A 21,625-nucleotide genomic window follows, 5' to 3' on the forward strand; every position below is an offset into this window, starting at 1 on the left:
TTACAACCAGCTTTTGGGTTCAATCATGTAATACATACTAAATTTGAGAAAATGACCAGAATTTTCTGAAATAATTATTAATAACTTCATTTTTATGTCCAGTGGAACTTCGTCCCTAAGTTAATAATCTGCTTTTTTATAATTAGTACTCATCATTTTGATTTTTATAAATAAAAATAATAAAAACTAATAAAGATGAGTTTGAGAGAAATGCAGGCTTTTGGTAGTTCAGGATACCCTTCCTGGAGCTTTCTAACCTCACCAGTGTTCTGCCAATACTATACTTCTAGGTTTTAATGTTGTTTTAGTTAAGCTGCATTGTTTTTTAGGGAAAATAATCTATTGTTATAGTTTCATTTATTCTCAAAGTTGCTGCCTGTGAATCTGCTTGAAAGCATAATTTTATGCAACCTTTTAATATTCTATTTGATTTGCTAATTAACTCTTCCCCTTATATTTATTTATTCAGTAATTGAGTAATTGCTTGCTATTTATATTTTCTATCAATTTACTGATTTTAGCTAATTAAAATCAAACTTATAATAGTATCCTAATTTTCTTATAATGGCTACTAAAATACAGTTATCTCATAAAATAGTATAACAGAGAAATATGTCCAAGTAATTAAAAATTGTCACTATATTAATGCACACAGGTTTTTCTATTAGAATATTTTTGCTCATCTCCAAACATTTTGAGAAAAAAATTTTTTTTTCTGCTCAATAAATTTCCCAATCTTAAAATAAAATGCTCTCCTTAGGATCAGTAGAGGATTTCACAAATGAAGTTCCTGCTTCTCTGAATGACTTTACTCTTTCCCTTCCTGCAAGAACCATGCAGAGAGGTTCACACCCCTGTTGCAGGACATGGTTAGGAGCCAGAGTACATTTAAAATGCTTGTTGGGAACAGGTGCCCCCAGGGGATCACACTTATTTGGCCTCTTGCCCCAGGTGCTTTCTGTTTTGTTTAACCCCTGCTTATCCTTTACTGCTTGATGCATGTTGTAGATATCTATGAAATTTTATTCTAATAGGGAATATGTTCTCATCTTTAATAACTATCCTTGCATGCTTCAAGACTATAGACATGTTTATTTTATAATACCCCACTATTTCTAATTATGTACTCCTGTTCCCTATAGTTTTTAGAGTAAGTAAGCAATAATTTTTATGCTGTATATTGCTTTTCCTTCACAGTGAAGAAGAACTGTTGTATCTAAGTTTCATTGAAGATGTAACAGAAGAAATTTTGAAACTTGGTTTATTTTCAAACAGGTTAGATTTTTTAAAATTATATTATAGTGGTTGAACAATACATTGAATACTCTTCATTTGATGTTAATTTTTTTGTTTTGTTTTGTGTGGTTTTTGTTTTTACATTTTTTTATTGAGTTATAGTCATTTTAAAATGTTGTGCCAACATTTGAGGTTAATTTTTTAAAGTTATTTTCACATGTCAGGAAATGAAAATTATATTGATTTCATAGGGGACCATTTTCTTATAATTGATAGTAAATTGTAAAGAATATGTAATTCATATTCTAAGGAGAGTTCACAGTTTGAGGGAGTTATAGAAAAGAACAGAGCTTCTGTTCATTTCCCTTAGATACAGAGAACAGATTGGTGGTTGCCAGAGGCAGGGGCTAAGAGGTGGGGGAAATGGTTGAAGGGAGTCAAAAGGTACAAACTTCCAGTTATAATATAAAGAAGTCATGGGGATATAATGTACAGCATGGTGACTACAGTTAACGCCATATTACATATTTGAAAGTTGCTGAGAGAATAGATCTTAAAAGTTCTCGTTACAAGAAGAAATTTTCTTGTAACTATATATGGTGACAAATGTTAACTGGACTTACTATGATGAACATTCTGCAATATATAAATTCAAATCATTATGTTGTACACCTGAAACTAATATAATGTAGTTATATTACCTCAGTTTCAAAAACCTATCACAAAAAAAAAAAAGGTATTTGAAAGAAAAAAGTTAAATTGTCTTTATTCACAGATGACATTATCATCCATGTAAAAATCCCATACAGTCTACAAAGAAACAAGCCAAAAATATTAATATATTTCTTAGTTTATAAGACTAGGAAACTGAATTTTTGCTTCTTATTTGCAAAGATCCATCATCTGGTTTTCGTGTTTGAAACTCATGAGAATCCAAAGTAAGCTTGTTTGTTACAACTGTTAGTAGTAACAGGAGGACAAATTAAAGGTTAGGCTGGCACACTGTGAGTGAAAGGGGAAGTTTGGAAAACCAGGTTAGTATTGTATAACTTAAGGAAACTGTGTGGTCCTGAGCCAGCCTGAACATTTATTTGGCTAAAGTTTATTTAGATAACACTTTATGATAAGGATCATAGGACCCCATTATGTGTATCTTGCGTACTTTCCCTGTCATCATATGTCAAGTGCAGACATTTCTAATGAATTATTTCTGTTTCTATATGAAGCTTTTAAATTAAGGCAAACATTTTCATTATTAGTATAAAAAGCTACACCAAAAAGCCTAAATTTTTGATGGTAATTCTATTTACCCCTTTCATTTTAAAAAATTGGCTAAAAATGCATAATGGGTTGTAGTTTCAGATTTGCAAGATGAAAAATTTCTTTTGATCTGTTTCACAACAGTGTAAATATACGTAACACTACTGAACTGTAAATTTTATAATTAAAATGGTAAAGTTTTTGTTATTTTTTTACCACAAAAATAACAAAAATATTAAGATTCCAACTGTAAATCAAAAAAGGTTAGAAGCTGAAACAAAAACAAAAAGTTCACATGAAAAACATGTATTTTTGTTTTAAAAAACTCACTTTTTTTTTTTAGATTACAAGGCTGTTTATTGTGGCATTTTTTATAGTACATCAAAAAATGGAATCAGGCTACAGATTGAATAGTAAAGATTTGGTTGAATAAATTGTAGAATATTTATAATACTAAGTTCTGTTTAGAGATTTAAAATGATGATGTAAAAGTGAATTTATTGATACATGGAGATGTTCAAAATATATAATTGATTAGAAAAAACAATACAGGTATCAAAACAGTATGTACTGTTTAATCCCAATTTTGGTAAAGAAATAAACATGCATAAAAAAATGCCTAGAAGCGAATAGTCTAAAACATCAATGATAGTTGTAAAATATAAAATATAGATTTCTTGGGCTTTTTAAAAATTGCAAAATAATTCAAAACAAAACAAAAAATCTAAGGTTGGCTCATAACTTCATTGATAATAATAAATGGTAACAAGTGAGTTGTTTTTCAAGAAACCAATTGGTAACACTCCTGTGATAGCTGGACAGGCGTGGTAGAGCTGAAAGAATGTGTCTGGAGGCAGGCTCGTCTGGGTTAAATTCCTTAATAGCTTGTGACCTTGGGGGAGGGGAAGCCATCATCTTAGGGATGTCGTTTCTCATCTTTAAAATGGATTTTATAACACTTTCTCTTTCAGTATTGGTCATGATTAGAGGTATAATGATTACCATGTGTCCAACACAAATGTCTAGCACTTAGTGGTACTTATAAGTGATAACTTTTAGGTTATGTGAATTTACCATCAGTGGAATTTTTTTTAAGTATAATTTAGGAAGCATTGTAAAGTAATTCTTTATAAGAGAATTGTTTGGTTTTAGAGGTGGTTTGTCTGTGAAAGAGAAAGGGAGGGAGAAAGGCTTTTGGTGTTTGTGTACAAGTGAGAAAAAAAAGTTTCATGGTGTGTGCAGGGGGTTGGGGGAACTTTCTGTAAAATATTTTATTCACAGAAGTGTTAAGTAGCACGCGATCTTTCAGAAACACTGGCGTCTGTTACATAAATTACACATAGTGGCAGTCATACTAGCTTCCAAATCGGAGAACTTGACAGAACAGGGACAGTGCTCATCTTTAGAAAAGAAAAAGGTAATCTAAAACATATTTTCCAACCTTTAGTAGTTTAGTTATTGCATGGCTATTTTATATTCAGTTGATTTCCTGATATTGAGACATTAACATTTTTATTTATCATTTGTAGGTTTCTAGAACGACTATTTGAGAGACATATAAAGCAAAATAAACATCATTTGGAGGAGGTTTGTCTTTCTTTAGAACTTTATTATAAAAAATCTAATATCGAAAGAATTTAAAGTTTTACCATACTCTCAGAGAATACATTAAAAACAAGCACTTTTTTTCCCTTGCAATTTTCATGTGTATTGGCGGGGTGGGGGTGCAGGCACAGAGTGTGGAAGAAGTATTAATTCTTCTGAGACTTGGAGCACTGCGGACAAAAGTAATTCAGTTTCACTAGCTTAATTAATATAATTATTCACGTCTCTTTATTCTAGGCAAAAATGCGCCACCTGCTACACATCCTCAAGGTGGACTTAGGCTGTGTGTCCAAGGAAAACTCACTAAAGCTAGATGATGTTGATATGTTGCTTGATTTTGAAAAAACTGAGAATTCAGAACAAAATGAATGTAAAAATGAACAAGATTTAGCCATTAAACAGGAGCGTCAAGAATACCAAAAAGCTTTGAATATGTTATTGTCTGTACCAAAGGAAGAGAACGAGACAGTCTCCTCACCGGGTGAATTTTTCCTGCCCGTCTATAAATCAAAGTACTCAGAAGGGGTTATAATTCAACAGGTGAATGATGAAATAAATCTTGGAACTTCAATTTGGGGTGAAAAAAATGCAAGTATGTCAGACAGTTTACTAGACCAAGAAACCTCTGTGAATGTCATTGAAGGCGACAGTGACACTGAAAAGGTTGAGACGTCAAATGAATTGTGCTGTCTTAGCACAGCACTCTGCCCATCTATTCAGCTGTGCAGTATCGAAGATGATAATCAGGACATGGAAGCACCAACTCTTAAAATCATGGAAATGAGCATTGAGGACTAATCTTTGGATGTTTGATCGTCATTAATAAATATTCCAAATGGCCAATAATTCAGTATTCCTTTTACTCTTTTTTTCTTTTATATATTAAGATTTCTATGTTCATTTTCTATCTTGTATAATAAATTTCTATAAACTTAGCAGCTTAAAACAACACACATGTATTACTTATCCCATGGTTTCTTTGAATCAGGAGTCTAAGCACGGCTTAGCTGGGTCCTCCGTTCTTGGTCTCAGACGCCTACAAGCCGAATGTCAGTTGGTGCTATGGTCTCATCTGGAAGCTTGACTGGGGGTAGATTCTGCTTCCAAATTCTTTTCAGATTGTTGACAGAATTTCTTTCCTTGTAGCTATAGATTTGAGGGCTTTAGTTTCTTTCTGGCCGTGGCTATTGGCTGCCCTCAGCAACTAGGGTCTGCCCACCATTCCCTGCCACTTGGCCCCCTCCACGGGCAGCTCACAGGAGAACGAGCGAGAGTCTGCTAGCAAGATGGAGTCTCATGAAACAACACAGTAACGTAATGTGATCACAGGAATGACAGTAACGTAATGTGATCACAGGAATGACTTCCATCACCTTTGCTACATTCTCTTGGTTAAAAGCAAGTCACAGGTCCCGCCCACACTTAAGAGGTAGAATACAAGGGTGTGAATGCCAAAGGTGAGAATCACTGGGGCCTCCTTGGGATAAGATGGCCACAATTTCTAAAGTTACTTTTCAGGGGAACGTACTTTACCCAGACATCAGTGATTTTGTAGGCAGTGGGAAAGGGTCTATGATCTAGAGTGGATCTTGAAACAGTAAGCCTTCTCTACAGTACCTTTAACTTCTGTTTTCTCACTTTCCTGCAATACCTAAAACCTCAAGGCCTTTCTAGTTACCAGCTAGGATGGCCTGTCAGATACCTGAAACATCATCCCTTCCTGTGAGGGCACACATTCTACCAGGCTCAGTTTGACACCCTCCCCTTGCCCTTGTAGTCCATGAATGGGGTCCTTCATATTCAATCATGTCTCAGAATACTCTTCTGTACTTACATCTTTTTAACCACTCACAATAATGTAACAATATTTGAGTGCCTGTTACATGCAAAGTTTCACGCCTAGCTGCCATGGAGGGTAAAAAGATGAAATGGAATAATGATGCTAACCCAAATGTTCATCTAAAAACTTAGTGATTGCTTCCAAGTATCCCACTTCTTAACTCAGGCTTTTATCATCCTTTGCCCACACAGGTGTTTCCCAAAAGGTGGTGCATACCCCTGGAGGTATTAGACCTGATTTCTGGTGGTAGTTGGATGACAGGTCCATCTCACTCATGGGAAGCTGACCATCACCAGTGTGTTCAGGATTCAGGCTCAAGGACAACCTGCAAAGTATAGCATGGTAGGGCTGGGTACCCAGCCCAGTTCTCCCCCAGCGTCTTACGCCGCAAGTCACCATGCTGTAGCCCTTTCTCGGCTCCACCTACCCTCAGTTCTCACCTCTGGGATTTTTACCTTACCCCCTAAGCAACCCTTCTTTTCCCCATCTTGCAGTCTTCTTCAACCACCTAAAACATCCTAACATTATTCTTGGCTCCCACCCTGGGTCTCCCCATCAGTCATCCTTCACCCCTCTACTTGCTTCTTGAACTCCATCCTTCTTTCAGGCCCAGCCTGAACTTGCACAAACCCTTCCCGCTATTATCCATATAAGTACCTTAGACTCACTGCTCTGGTTCAGATTTTCCTCCCTTTGCTGGAGCTGCCATCTTGCTTAAGGCCTTCTCAGTAACTCTCTTCCTGGTGCTTCTGCACCCTTTGGGTCCAGCTCCAGACTCCTTCTGCCTGCCCTGACGTGTCTGGTCTTCTCTATCCTCCAACTCTAGGTCCAGCTTTTTGTCTCTCAGGCTATGACCCATCCTAACTTTTGTAGCCCTTAGGGTGTTTTGTTATCCTCAGGTTTCCCTTTAAAATTTAAGTTTAAAAAGATGAGTTGGTTTAAAGAAATACTAAAAGTGGTTCTTGGACATGGCAAAAGCTGTGTAAAAGTAGGAAGTGAATGGTAAATTTGGGAAATACTGGCTTAGACTTGAAGCAGCATGTTAATGTGTATCTTTCCCTCCATTTTCTCCCAGAGCCCATTCTCAGCTCTGACTCACAGAGTTGTGATGAGTCAGCCTTTGGAGCCAAATTGCTCAGGTGTGATCCTTATGAGCTGCAACTTTAAGCTGGTTACTGAGCTTCCTTGTCCTTTCTCACATGTTGAACAGGAGTAATTACAGAGCCTTTGTCCCAAGGCTGTAAGAAATTAAACAGGCTGTGTGGGACTCACCACAGGCTGTTATATTAAAACAGACCATGTCACCTCCTTCCCCCCCCCAAAATAAAACCCTTGAGAGTTTCCTCTTGCTAACAAGGTAAAGTACAGACCCCTCTGCATTTTTTATATTATAAAGTCGTGTCTCCTTCCCAGGTCATCTCTTGCCATGCTCTCCCCACCGCAGCCTAAGTGTCTTATCACATTTAATTGCTTGTTCCCTGAACCTCGAGGTCCGCCCTCTCTCTGCACCTTTGTGCTTGCTTCCTGCTCAGAGCATCATTGCCCCTCTGTCGCCCCCTGGAGCCTTCCCTGACAGCCCAGATTGAATGTAACACTTGGGTGACTGCCCCTGTATCTGTCCCTCCTGCTTTGGATGAGATCTTTCCACATCTGCCAGAAGATTTATAACATTGTGTACGTACCCAGTTTGTCTACTGTCTAAAATGTGGGCTTCTCAAAATAAAGGACTTGTTCTCTTTGGATCCCCAGGTCATCGTCTGCTTGAGCATGAATGCATCTGTTCGTGGAGGGAGACAGTTTGACCTCGAGGGGAGGTTTAGCTCCAGACAAGGGAAAACAGGACAGATATTTCCTCCTGTCTTTAACTCAACGTGCAAATTCCCCATATAGAACAGGCAATGTAGGAAACTGGTAAATTACATGAAGATTTCCTTATATGCTCACATTTCAAATCGTACAAAATATAAATTAGTATGTATTTGAGAAGCCTTAAAAAGTCACATTTTTCCCCCCATGAAGCCAATTAGAAAAGATCAGAGTAGCTTTTATAGGGCAAGATAATTTGCCAAGTGGATGAACTAGCTGTGAGCTTCCTAATGAATTATTTTATCCTGGGCCTTCATTTCAAAGAGTAGATTAGATGACCCAAAGATTTCTTTTAGTTTCAATATGCCAAAGTTAGTCTTAGCTTAATTCTTAGGGTCTTTAGAAATTATATACGAAATCATTTACACCTAGAAGTGGAAACCCCTGCTCACCCTTCATGTGCTATTATAGTCCCAGAAAGCACTCTGCTGAACTGACTCACATTTCAGTGATAGAAGATGTCACCTAGCCAGTTACTTTTTCCAGATTTTTTAAAAGCAACAGATGGAGCCAGTAATGACATATCCCAAAGAACAAATCCGTATGTTTAATTCCAAGGTCAGGAAGAAGATGCTTTTGAATTGGGGTAAGGAAAGCTTTGCACTAAAGCCAAACTTACTGCCTTGAGAATTGTCTTGCACCAACATTCAAGTTTTGAGGTGAAAACACCTAGCAGTCCTGGATGCAAGGGTTCTGTACTCACCTAGTTCTTCTAAGATCTTAAAACAGATGAGTTGAGATAGGCCAAGAGGGCAGAATAGAATGATCCTGAGTTCACCTCCAGGTGCATGAAAATTACAGCTATTTACAGAACGGCCATCCGTGAAAAAGACCGGAACCTACCAGAAAAGATCTTCTATAACTAAGATATAAAGAAGAAACCACAATGAGACAGGTAGGAGGGGCAGAGATGCAATTCAGTTGAGTCCCACACCCCAGGGTCGGCGGCCCACAACTGGGAGAATAATTACAATTGCAGACATTCTCCCCAAGGGGCAAGGGGTCTGAGCCCCACATCAGGCTCCCCAGCCCAGGGATCCCCAGTCCAGCAGGAGGACCCCTGGAAGCAATCCCAATTACAATTGCATCAAAAAGAACAAAATATCTAGAATAATCCTACTTAAGGAGGTAAAGGACTTGTACTCGGAAAGTTGTAAGACACTGATGAAAGAAATTTAAGATGTAAAGATATACTGTGTTTATCAATTGGAAGAACTAATATTGTTAAAATGACCATATTACCGAAGATAATCTATAGTTTCAATGCAATCTCTATCAAAATACCAATGGCATTTTTCACAGAACTAAAACAAATTGCTAAGTTTATATGGTAACTAAAAAGACACCAAATAGCTGAAACTATCTTGAAAAAGAACAGAGCTGGAGGTATCATGCTCCCTGACATCAGACTATACTACAAAGCTACAGTAATCAAAACAGTATGGTATTGGTACACACACAAAAGACACATAAATCAATTGAACAGCTATTGTAGAGCCCAGAAATAAATCCATACACTTATGGTCACTTAATCTATGACAAAGGAGGCAAGCATATATAATAGAGAAAAGACAGTCTCTTCAATAAGTGGTTCCGGGAAAACTAGATAGCTACCTGTAAAAGAATGAAATTAGAACATTCTTTTACACCATATACAAAAATAAACTCAAAATGGATTAAAGACCTAAATTAGGACTGGAGACTCCCAGAAGAAAACACAGTGAAACACTTTCACATAAATCATAGCGATATTTTTTTTGGACCTGCCTCCTATCGCAAAGGAGACAAAAGCAAAAATAAACAAATAAGACTGAATTAAAAACTTTTGCACAGCAAAGGAAATGATCAACAAAAGGAAAAGGCAACCTACTGAATTTGCCAATGACATATCCAATATGGGGTTAATATCCAAAATATATAACCAGTTCATAAAACTCAATATCAAAAAGCCAAACAACCCAATCATAAAATAGACAGAAGACCTGAATAGACATTCCTCCAGAGAAGACAGTGCATGAAAAGATACATGCACTCCAACATTCATAGCAGCATTATTTACAATTGCCAAGATATGGAAGCAACCTAAGTGTCCCATCAACAGACAAATGTGTAAAGAAGATGTGGGGGATATATATACAATGGCATACTACTCAGCCATAAAAAAGAGTGGACTCTTGCCATTTGCAGCAACATGAATGGACTTTGAGGATTTTATGCTTAGTGAAATAAGTCAGAGAAAGACAACTACTGCAAATTATGATATCACTTACATGTGGAATCTAAAAAATACAACAAACTAGTGAATATAACAAAAAAGAAACAGACTCACAGACACTGAGAACAAACTACTGGTTACCAGTGGAGAGAAGGAAGGAAGGAGAGGCAAGAAGGGGCAGGGGAGTAAGAGGTACGAACTACTATGTATGATCTACAAGGATATATTGTGCACACAGGGAATATAGCCAATATTTTGTAATAACTATATATTGAGTACAACCTTTAAAAACTGAATCACTGTGTTGTACACCTGAAACTTATACAATATTGCAAATCACCTATACTTCAATTTAAAAAATTAAAATTGAAAAAAATTTTAAAAACAAGTGAGTTGACTGTTTTTCCTGTGAGAAATACTTCTATTGCTGCTGTGATGATTTTAACAAACTTAGTGGCTTGTAAAAAAAATCCATATTTACCAACTTACAGTTCTAGAAGCCAGAAGTCATAAAATGAAGATGTTGCCAAGGCTGAATTCTTCTTGGAGGCTCTAGGGGAGAATCAGTTTCTTTTTCTGGCTTTTGGAGGCTGCCTGCATTCCTTCATTTGTGGGCCCTTCTTCCATCTTCAAGTCCAGCTGTGGAGCATCTTCAAATCTCTCTCTCACCGCTGCTTCCATCATCACATCTCTGCTCACTCTGGCCCTCCTGCCCCCCTCTTAGAAAGACTTTAGTGGTTACTTTGGGTGCACCTGGATAATCCAGAACAATCTTCCCCAATCAAGAACCTTAATTTAATCACTTCTGTAGAGTCCCTTTTGCCATGTAAGATACTATTCACAACCTCAGAGGATTAGGAAGTGGACATCTTTGGGGGCCCATCAGCCTACTACAACTATAAATACCATTAACCTAATAAAAGTTGCCCAAGTAAAGCTTAGTGCCTATTAACTGTAGCTTGGTTATGTCATGAATCCCAAGTTGTGGTCTATATTGAACATCTGTGGCTTTTTAATTACTAAAGCAGCAGTGCTCCCACTTCAGTGGACATCAGAATCATCCAGAGAACTTGTTAAGGCAGATTCCTGGGCCCCACACCCATAGCTTCTGGTTTGGAATTTGCAGACCTGGGATGTGCTTCAAGAATTTGCATTTTAACAAGTTTCCAGTGTTGCTGTTGCTGGAACAGAAACAACCCCACTAAAACGTGAAGTGGACATTCAACTAGTAACAAATTCTACTATAGGGATGACGGTGTGAGGAGCTCTGCCAACCTGCTGGGACGTACATAAATATTTATTCTTCAAATAGATTAATTGTTCCACAAATTAATGAAGCTGGGTATTTTGGCAAGAAGCATTCTAACTCGTAAATGATTGATTACAATGGAGACGTGTGATGACGGATTGGGAACTACTGAAGGAAATATCTATTGTCTGTACATTATTTAAAATAACCCAGTGGGAAAATAGGACTAATTATATGCCTCTTTGCAATAAGATCCAGAATGAAAAAAAGAGGCAAAACAGCTTTAATTGCACTATTCACACACAAATCATATCTTGCTTCAATATTTATTTTTATGGCAAAAATAGACTGGTTCATATATATTACATTTATTCAAACTCTTTGCCCATTAAATGTACACACTTTTACCAACCAATGACAGTTTAGAAGATTTAAACTCTGCTGATTTTATGTTTTTACATTGTTGATCATCAGACAGTTGCATGTAAAATTGCTTTTTAAACTAGAAAATACTAGACAACTATGTATACTACCAGGTCGAATTCCCAGTGCGTTGCTTGAATGATAGGGAAACTTTCTAAGAAAATGTATTTCATAAAAATTTTCTCCACATGTTTAAGTTTGTTAGGCCTATTAAATCATATTAACCTCTGTTGTAATTTTTATTTAAACAGATTTATCTAGATACTCATTTTTACAGTAAACTTTGCTAAATTTACTATGGATAGGGCTTGGACTGCTTCAATTTTTAACAAAGAAAATGTACAACAAATTCTTTTTGTTGCAGTGTAATTCTTCATCTGAACTAAACAATATCCTTGTAATTCAGAATATCTCCCTCTGTGAAGGACAACAGAGTGAAAACATTGAGGTGTTTTCACATGAAAATATTTAACATTTGCATGATGAAAATCTAAGTGTTTTATATATTAATGTAAAAAAATTACTTGAAACCAGTAAAAAGCAAAAATATATTCCAATGGCCCAATGCTAGTCTTTTGAGTAACTGCATCCAAGTTTTTTAAAGATATTTAAAAATATTTTTATTCTTTCCTCTCATTTCCAATGTGTTGCTTAGAAATTGAATACACTGGTAATTGTGTAATAGCGCAATTCTACAACAAGAAATTAAGATGCTTACTTTTAATATGGAATTGAAAACATCTAATGTGGAGAGAATCTAAACAGATACTAACAGAAAATTTTCAAAAACATTAAGAATCATCCCTGTACAATAACTACTTCACTTCTCCATTGTGCCACAGAACCAGACTATGTGGATAAAACCCAGCAGGGCATTACTAATCCAAAAGTTGTCACAAATTATGGTATTTCTCCCTTCTGTGTTTTTCTTTCATCTTTTTGTTTTATGGGCTTTAAGTTCTGCATTATTTAATCTTGTTTTTATTAAGTCTGTTCTAGAAATAAGTTTGTCCCTTCTGGAGAATTTTTACTCTTTTTCAGGCTATTTGTTGGACTGAACCAGTATGGTGTTATTCCAGTAAAACTACAAAACCATTAGATCCTTTCAGGACACTTAACTCTAAGATTAAATGACAGTTCAATAAATATTACTATAAAATAAGGAACAAAAAATTTCTCTCATTCAATGGTCCATTAATTTCACGTAATTTCTAATAAACTTCTGGGGATAAAAAGGTTTGGACAGTCTCTTAGCATTCATGACAGCAATCTGACCTGCGATATTTGCACTTATGAGAAATGAGTGACTGAGCTTATATTTCCCATTTATTTATTCAGTTTTCTTCAGCGGATAAACCAGCAGATAGAGGTGGAAAGCCAGTTAGCATGAAATCTGTACTAGTCTCATCAATTTACTCAAATACATGAGGGCTGACAGATTCCTATTCTCGCTCATCCACATAATCCAACCTTCTGAATTTCTTGGTAGCACAGACCTGGTCCTAAGAGTGAATACCGTAGATCTTTTCTTCACCAAGCTTTTCGAGTGTGAATTTAAAGTATACATGCACACTTAAAATGTCGATAGTGACAACCAAAATAAAGTACTTGTTTTGGATACACAGTTTAAAAACCACCTACGAGTTTACTTTAAAACTGCAGATTTAGTACACTGGAAGCGTGCACTGCTATAGCCAGTGAGGGTACCTTACATTATAGATTCAAAGCCAAAGTATCATAGAGATTTTAAGTGGTCCTTTTATACAACATATCACAGAGTCATTATTTGATGGAAGTTAAAGAATAATGATCAAAAGATCTACCTAATAAGTAATTTGCAAAAATTTGGAGCAGTATGTCACCCGCCCTGTTAGTTCTACAGGTAGTTTAAACAATTATTCCCTTCTTGTCATTCATCTGTAGTTATTTGTAATATTAAAGCATAATTTAAGTGTACAGGTACTATCTTTCTTAAGCCATCAACATATTGAACAAAGTTTAGATTTACTCCAGTTTTAAACTAAGTATTTTAATGTAAACATTTTTGGAAATATTAGTGCAGCCTGGCCCTAACTCACACCCATGTGACCTAGAGATACTCTTTACACGGGAGCATGTGCCTGGGAACCGCTGCTTCCTCAGCTGGGTGCTGCAGACCCGATCCATCCTTCTTGGCCCAGGCCCATCATCTGCTTCCCATTGCAGGCCAGTGACCATCCAGAGAGGCAGGAGAGGTAGGAGAGGTGGGGAGATGTACTGCCAATCTGTCCCCCTTCACCCGGCCCCACCTCACAGGCATTTTCACAGGCAGCATCAACGCTCATGTCACCATACAACCCATTCTGTTCCTTACCCTTCATACGCCACTCAAGTTTCTGAGACAAATGAGGGGACACTCACTTCTGTGTAATTCTCTCTTGAATCCCTGATAGATCTGAACTCCATTGCTTGCTGAGGCCCACTCCCCACTGCCAGGCAGACACAGATAGAATTTCTTCTCTGCTCTCACCGGCAGGGAGCAGCAGGGAGGAAAGTTGCCGTTATATTTTCCCAGGAGTACAGATGATGGAGGTTTGACTACCACTACCTAGCGCTCAGAGCCCCTGTGGCTTAAATGAGCTCCGGGAGGACAAGCTGAGAAAGTTAACACCAACATATGGTAATATTCCCCCTTGTAGGAGGGTAGGATATAGCTCAAGTGATAGAGTGCATGCCTAGCATGCACAAGGTCCTGGGTTCAATCCCCAGTACCTCCTCTAGAAAGAAAGAAAGAAACCTAATTACCTCCCTCCTCAAAAAAAAAAAAAAAAAAAAAACAAAATCCAAAACAAAACAGATATTCCCCCTTGTGAACAACATTCTCAGTCATTTAACATACACTTGGAACTTTTAGAGCATAGTTTTTATTTGGCAACTGCCTGTACTATAGAGAAAACCATGCCACTTTAACAATCCAAGGACCTCTTCAGGTATTTACTAAAATCCTCTATCCATCCACCCCCAACACATGCAAACCTTAAATTTCTAGACTTTCCAATTTTCCCTCATTTTCTAAAGTAATTATAGATACTTAGGGTAAATGGAGCCCTTGTCTACCAGAAAAATGTGAAAAACTCGTTCTTTCAAGAAATGTTTTTCCAGGCAAATTTCTAATGTGTCTATTCCTGTTTTTGAAATGTCTATCCCTCAGTTTAAAAGGAGAGCCCCCCCACTCCAATTCAGATTATTTTAGTAAATTTTAAACTGGGAAGAGACGGTTTAGCTTGTTCCACAGAACTCGATGGAAAACAAATCCCCTAAGCTTATGTCCAAAAAAGTTCCTTTAAAAAGTCTGGTTTTTAAAATGATTTACAGTAAACAGTAATTCTTTGTATTGTAATATGTTCAAAGTTTTGTAAGACATATAATGTGGACATTTATATTTTCTTAATATGGTCAACATTGACTTACCTACCCATTTGAAATGACTGTTCTCTTCTGATGATGAAAGCTTCACAGAAAGGTTGTCCAGGCCGTGCTGCCATCACTTGGGCCTACACCCGCACACCCTCCTCTGGGTTTCTGCCTAGACCGCGCTCTTTCTGGATATTTCTAAGGAAGTACAGCCTGTTTTAACCCTGCCAAAACGTTTTAAAGGCTACATTCTAGGGCTTTCTGTATGTTTCACAGTAGATGTTCCAGAAGAAAATAAGTAATAATGACTGCAATTAACATTCCAAATGATATTCTAAAATGAATACTTTCTGTTCTCAAAACAACTAGAATATTTTATCAAAAGATCCCACTCATCAGGAAAGCTGATGCCAAAGATGCCAAAATTGGTCAGTGGAAAACACTGGTTTATAACCTACTTTCTGTGAAAATGTACATTTTGGTAATTTTAATAAGAAATTAAGAGTATCAAGAAACTAAAGGACACTAAAATGCTGAAGCATAGTGGAACTTCAGCAGACAGACATGTCCTCAGTTCAGACACGGTGAGCCCGTGAGACCTCAGCATTCTACAGTTCGCTCTTAAAAATCACATGACTTCAAAGTCCAGTAATGTAGATTCATTTTTATTCAGAAATACTTTCAAATTCACTAACTGTTAATTAAAAGTTTAAAAATTCGAAAGGGACACCAAAAATTACATGGGTTTTAGAAGCTATGTCAAACATGCGAGTTTTAAGAGTGACGTTTATACAGTGTAACTTAGACCTCGTAAGTAATTCTCTTATAATCAAATTATTACAACAGAAACACAAACATACCATATATTACTCTTTAGATTTTTGTTTTACAATATGTTCTTGTCAATGGGACACTTCAAAATGTTTCAATCTGACAGAAAAGCATTTTTAAAAAACATACCATGGAAGAAAAAAAGCTTCAGAAACACTCCTGTCCTTTATATGGTATGGAGGTGGGAAATATTAGAATAAAAAACTTATTCCCTTCTTCTGGGATGCTCTTTCTGAATATTTACACTTGGGTCTATTGTCCTTTATAAACAATTTTAGATTTAAAATGAATGCTTTGTTCCCAAGTGAGAAGCATGCCCACTTTCAATACTCATTTTCATTAACATCTTCTGAATTTTCCTCTTAAATGGCTGTGTCTGGATCAGAGCAAGCAGACATACACTGTTTAAAAGAAATCCTGTTCTCACAGCCAACAACACACACTTAACAGTGACAAGAATGAGTTAAACCACTTTAGGAGTTAACGTGGGAACCAGAATTGTCCCTAGGATACTGTGATCTGGGGAAATAGCCCTGAACTTGACATTTTGGAAGCTCTGCATTTTGGAGAAGCAGCCTCAAGAAGGAAGAGGAAAGAGAAAGCTCCTCAGCGAAACGGACCTGTAGGTCCTTCCTCGCCCCTGCAGTGACCACTGGGACAAGGCCACCCCAGCCTGGGCTCCAAGCGACACCCCCCTTTAATTCATCCTGGTCCTGCCCATGGGGATGGGCCTAAATGGGAGCAGCAAGGGGCTAAAACAGACCTGGGGGGAAGTCAGGGGATTAAGGAGCGAAAATTCCAGTACCTCTTGAATACCACAGCCATCTCTGGTGACCCCGCAAGTCTGGGCTGCGGTTCTGGGAGATGAGGTGAGCTATTACTAACTCTTCCCTTCTTTCAACCAAAAGAAAACAAAGCCTGGTCAAGGCTTCTTTTAATGATAATATAAACCTGATTTGTTAAATAAAAAAAAAAAAAGAAGAAGAAGAAGAAGAAGAAGAAGAAGAAGAAGAAGAGAGGTGTAGATGGAAGAACTTCAAGGACACAGAGTGAGTCGTTGCCAGTGACGGGTCCTGAACTTCCCGGGAATACCTACCTCTGAGGGGGTCAGCCCCCAGACTCTTCCCAAGCCCCTACTCTCCATCCCAGCATCTCAGTCTGAGTATAGATAATACTGCATTTTTGTAAAGACGAAGGCAACTTGCATTTACCATCTTGCATTTGCACGGCACGTACTCCTGCCCGAGCCATCCTACATACACTTACTCATCTCTTCCAAGACACCTTCAACATGTCTGCTGTTACTGTTTCATCTATAAAGCAATATAACATTAAAAACTCAGGTTTGTTGTTTTCAACAAAAAAGTGCTTATAACCATCTTATGCAATTATTTTTCACTTCATTTTCAACCAATAAAATCAAACTCATTTGGGTTTACGAGTAATACTGAAAAACAATAGTGAATCTGATTATTCTCATACATTTTAAATAATGTGCCTTCATTCCCAGCTTTAACTTACATTAACTGTCTCATTTCAGTACCTTAATAAGTTGAACTCTTATTTGGAAAATATAGAAGGTACAAATATATAGAATTTTTAGGATAAAAAAATTTTCTGAATATAAAAATGTTTTCTATGTTTCAAAATAACACTTTTAGATTATTCTTATAGTTTTGGGTTTGGTAACTAAACTGTTATGTACCCAAGACTTTTTTCAAAACAATGAAATATAATAACATGGTTTTAAATACAAAGTTATATAGGAACCACTCATATCTGTGGATCATCACCACAGAAAGCTCAGTTTCTGGACAAGAAAACCCCAAATATTTTAGTCATAAAATAAAATTTCATTATCAAAAATTAGTTTATGATAGAAACCTATATGACTTAATGATTGCCAGAATTGCCCAGCGTAGCTTCTGTGAAATAAGAGAATTATCTAGAAAATACAATCGCCAAAAGTGTGCAAGTACTGCAGACTGGACAGACTGGAGCAGGCAATGCCCTCGAAACCAAGTCCTTCTTCTCCGGCTTCTTCCCCAGGTAAACCCCCTCCTCAGCCTCGCGCTCTGCAGACTTCCTTCTGCGCCGTCACTTACGTCCCGAGTAGCGCTCTGCGTGGGTTGAGTGTCGAGGAGAAAGCATGAGTTAGGCAAGCACTTTAGCTGTAAACGCTTCACATGATCAGGTCCCCCGGAGGAAGCTGTGGGAGCTTATATGAGCCTTGAGCTTTTCAGGAACTGAATGAGAACTCGGTAGACGAACGTGTACTGGCAGAGGGTCTGCACCATCATCATTCTCTGCTGCCTCAGTGTGTCCAGCACCCGTGGGATGTCCAGCACCTAAATCGAGAGAAGCAGCGATGAGAGCAGGGGGCTCCATGGAGAGAGAGGGGCGGGGAGCGGGTGTCCGAGCAGAAATCTGGCTGCAGACAGTCTCTTTTCTACCTCGGCATCTTCTATAACGAATCCCGAGGACATTTGTTCAGAAAGAGCCGTTAGGCCACTAGGTCCCTCTCTTTCCCAGCCAGGCGCCCCGCCCACCTCTCCCCTCACCCACAGAGGGAACAAGCACCTCGTTGTGCTCCAGACAGGCAATCATGATCTCCGACAAGATGACGACGCCGGTCCGCCCCACGCCAGCGCTGCAGTGGACCAGCAACGGAGGGTTGGGGCTTTTGGGCTCACTTGTACTATTTGTGTGGCGTCGAACAGACTGGATCTCCTCCAGGTACGCTGTGAGACATCAGTGAAATTGAAAAATACAGAGGGATTAAGGCCTATCAAATTAACAGTTTTCAGATTATCTCCACTGACTGGGGAGACTCCAGGTACAGAGCACTGGGTGCTGATTAACCAGCCCCAGATGTTAACTGACAGTGAGACCGCGGGCAAGTCTCTGACTGCCCGGGCTTCCCTTTCCTCGTCTACAAAACAAAACAGAGGAGAAAGCCCCTAAGAGTCAGTTACGGCACTCTGCTCACTACCAAGTCATACTTTAAAATCTCTTCTGTGAAGCATCCCTTAAACACTTAAAATTTTTATTTTAAAACAAGCCCAAAGCTTATGTGGGACAACAGAAAGGAAATGTTTCAGGAACCTAAGTCTTCCTCTCTGTGGCAGAGGCTGTGCTGGGAATGAAGATACTTACATAAAAATCCCTTGAGGTCCTCTGGACAGCCGTGCTCGGGCCAGTCTGTGTACTGGAGGTGCCAAACTGTCCTCTCCTGCCCCGTGAGAAGGTGCTTCATCTTCAGGCCCGTGGTGGCGTAGCAGCCGGAGTCTGTGCGGAACCGGGTGGTGATCTTAAACCTGCCGTAGGTGACGGTGTTGTGCCTGGATCCAAGGCGTGGCCAGTAGCGAAAGCTCTTCTCCCTCCCACCCTCCTGTGAAAGACAAGTCCAGTCAAAACACAAGATCCAGCAAAGGATGCCCTTTCACGGAGAGCATGTCTGAAATTCAGAGCCCTACTCTACTTTTTTCTCTAAAGGTCAGGATTCCACATGATCAATATTAACTGTCCTTCCGAGGCCGAGAAAATCAATTAAGAGAAATGAGTGCCTACCTCTTCTGCTGTCACCATTGCTATAATCGCAATTCCCTGTTCCCACACCATCTGCCAAAAATCCTGACAGGTGTTTTGTAATGGCCCCTGAGTGGCAATATAATCCCATTCAATTCCACTGACAGAGACCTGAAATTAGAAAAGGTGTAAAAAAAAAAATTATTATGTGTATAATACACATATGTACATTTGTTCATGCTAATACTGAAAAAGAACTCAACTATTCAGCAGAAGAAAGAAAGACTTTTTATCTTATTCTTTTTCCATTACGGACACCTTTATATATGTATGCACTATGAATTCACGTCGTATCTATGTGACCTGGGGCCATCTCCTTACCCTCTCCAAACCTCAGTTCTCACCTATACAGTAAAAATACCACCTACCCTCAAGCTGTCTGGGTTGAGCGAGTCAATATGTGCGGTGCCTTGCACGTGGCAGGTCGTCAGTAAGTGGTGGTTATTTTTTTTTTTATCTTATGCTTTCTGTTTTTTATTTTTTTTAACATTTTTTATTGATTTATAATCATTTTACAATGTTGTGTCAAATTCCAGTGTTCAGCATAATTTTTCAGTCATTCATGGACATACACACACTCATTGTCACATTTTTTTCTCTGTGAGTTATCATAACATTTTGTGTATATTTCCCTGTGCTATACAGTGTAATCTTGTTTATCTATTCTACAATTTTGAAATCCCAGTCAGTAAGTGGTTGTTATCGCTGTTAGGGTTCTTCTTCTTGCAAAAATAGTATCAACATCACTGTACCCCAAATTTCAAACACAATTGTCCCTCATGAAATACTAAACACACTAGATAAAGCATCAGCAACTTAGCCAAAACCTAAGTTAAATGTCGGATTTCTAGGGAAGAAAAGAAAAATCTTCCTGCCTAAGGTAGTCTCACCGCTGAACTGATGGTCAGGGTCATCCTCCATAACGATGCTAAGTTTCCACTTAAAATTTAACCTCCTTGAGAACAGTCCAGTGTAATAATTATAGGATGGGTCACCAGGGAATCTGGGTTAAATCTCGGCTCCCCTGCTAGTGAGTGACGACAGTAACCGCCCTGTGAGTGTAAACCCTGCTGCCCGTGCCCCCATGGAGGGCTGCAGCTTGAGTCCCCTCATCCTCCACTGGGCTCGCTGTGGGTGGTACCAGTTCCCCCCACAAACAGGAATCAGGGAGGAAGGGTCTGAGGGGGAGCCTAAGGGGGACATGTCGGAATTTCTTCATTTATTCAGAGATAAGTACACCGAGGTCCTATACTGGTAAGTGGTCAGTCCAGGAATTTGGAAGTCAGACTCCTTCCACTGCTCTCCAGGTTGCCTCTGAAGATGTGAAATAACACAACAGAACTGCATTATTCAACGCTTATCCACCCAGTCACGAGAGACGGGATAAGCTATGCCAAAGAAGTGCTCGGTTTTAAACAAATGATGTCCAGGTGCATAGACTCCTAAGGACCGTGAAGAGCTCGGCACTCACAGGCAGACAGCTGGCCCTCCAGTCTCAAGTGTAGAATGCTCTCAGTCAAACACCACTGGCAAACGAAGTAAAATGTGGGAAAGAAGAAAAATAACACCTGACCACAGACACTGACTCATTCACTATAAGGAAATATCCTCTTCCCAAAATAATGAACTGAATCTCCAGCCGGCATGAACAGAGAGTATGATGATGGAGAAGACAGAGCATCTGGCTTTGCTCACCTTCCTGCTGTGAACCATCACTTCTCCCATTTTAATGGATATAACGTTACCACAGTTAAATTATACTGTTTCCAGGGGGAAGGCGGCACTGCTTCTTTGAAGAATAAATGATTTTTAAAAATGATTAAGAGTGTAAAGGGGGAGGGTACAGCTCAGTGGCAGAGTGTATGCTTACTTAGTATCTCCACTGAAAAAATAAAATAAAAAATAAATTAAAAAAAAAAGATTAAGAGACTATGCAAAGAACACAGATGGCACCATCGTAAGGAAAAGCTTTGGTGAACACCATCAGAAAACCCAGACACTTCTGTCACATAAAAATGCATGTAGGTATGTGAAAAGGAAAAAGCAGCAATTCAGCTGCTCTTGAGAGCACTTAAGAGCTAGAAAGAGGTCTTCAGATTTAGAGGAACAAAGTTCTGAA

General features: G+C 38.4%; 2 protein-coding genes across 4 annotated transcripts in view; one reads left to right on the top strand and one right to left on the bottom strand.

The window, feature by feature from the left end:
- Window positions 1-4,947, top strand: part of SPATA7 (spermatogenesis associated 7) — a 32,601-nt gene extending 27,654 nt beyond the window's left edge. For both annotated transcript variants that reach the window (XM_010989161.3, XM_010989162.3), the window contains 3 exons: window positions 1,198-1,275; window positions 4,026-4,083; window positions 4,339-4,947. In XM_010989161.3, coding sequence (XP_010987463.2) covers window positions 1,198-1,275; window positions 4,026-4,083; window positions 4,339-4,899 — 697 coding nt within the window. In that variant the 3' untranslated portion in view covers window positions 4,900-4,947. The remainder of the gene's footprint in view (window positions 1-1,197; window positions 1,276-4,025; window positions 4,084-4,338) is intronic.
- A 10,789-nt stretch (window positions 4,948-15,736) lies between these two features.
- Window positions 15,737-21,625, bottom strand: part of PTPN21 (protein tyrosine phosphatase non-receptor type 21) — a 63,510-nt gene continuing 57,621 nt past the window's right edge. For both annotated transcript variants that reach the window (XM_031454158.2, XM_064486174.1), the window contains 4 exons: window positions 19,489-19,617; window positions 19,075-19,309; window positions 18,499-18,659; window positions 15,737-18,266 (listed from right to left, as the gene is read on the bottom strand). In XM_031454158.2, coding sequence (XP_031310018.1) covers window positions 18,138-18,266; window positions 18,499-18,659; window positions 19,075-19,309; window positions 19,489-19,617 — 654 coding nt within the window. In that variant the 3' untranslated portion in view covers window positions 15,737-18,137. The remainder of the gene's footprint in view (window positions 18,267-18,498; window positions 18,660-19,074; window positions 19,310-19,488; window positions 19,618-21,625) is intronic.

The sequence above is a fragment of the Camelus dromedarius genome, chromosome 5 (assembly GCF_036321535.1).
Source record: "Camelus dromedarius isolate mCamDro1 chromosome 5, mCamDro1.pat, whole genome shotgun sequence".
Lineage (NCBI taxonomy): Eukaryota > Metazoa > Chordata > Mammalia > Artiodactyla > Camelidae > Camelus > Camelus dromedarius.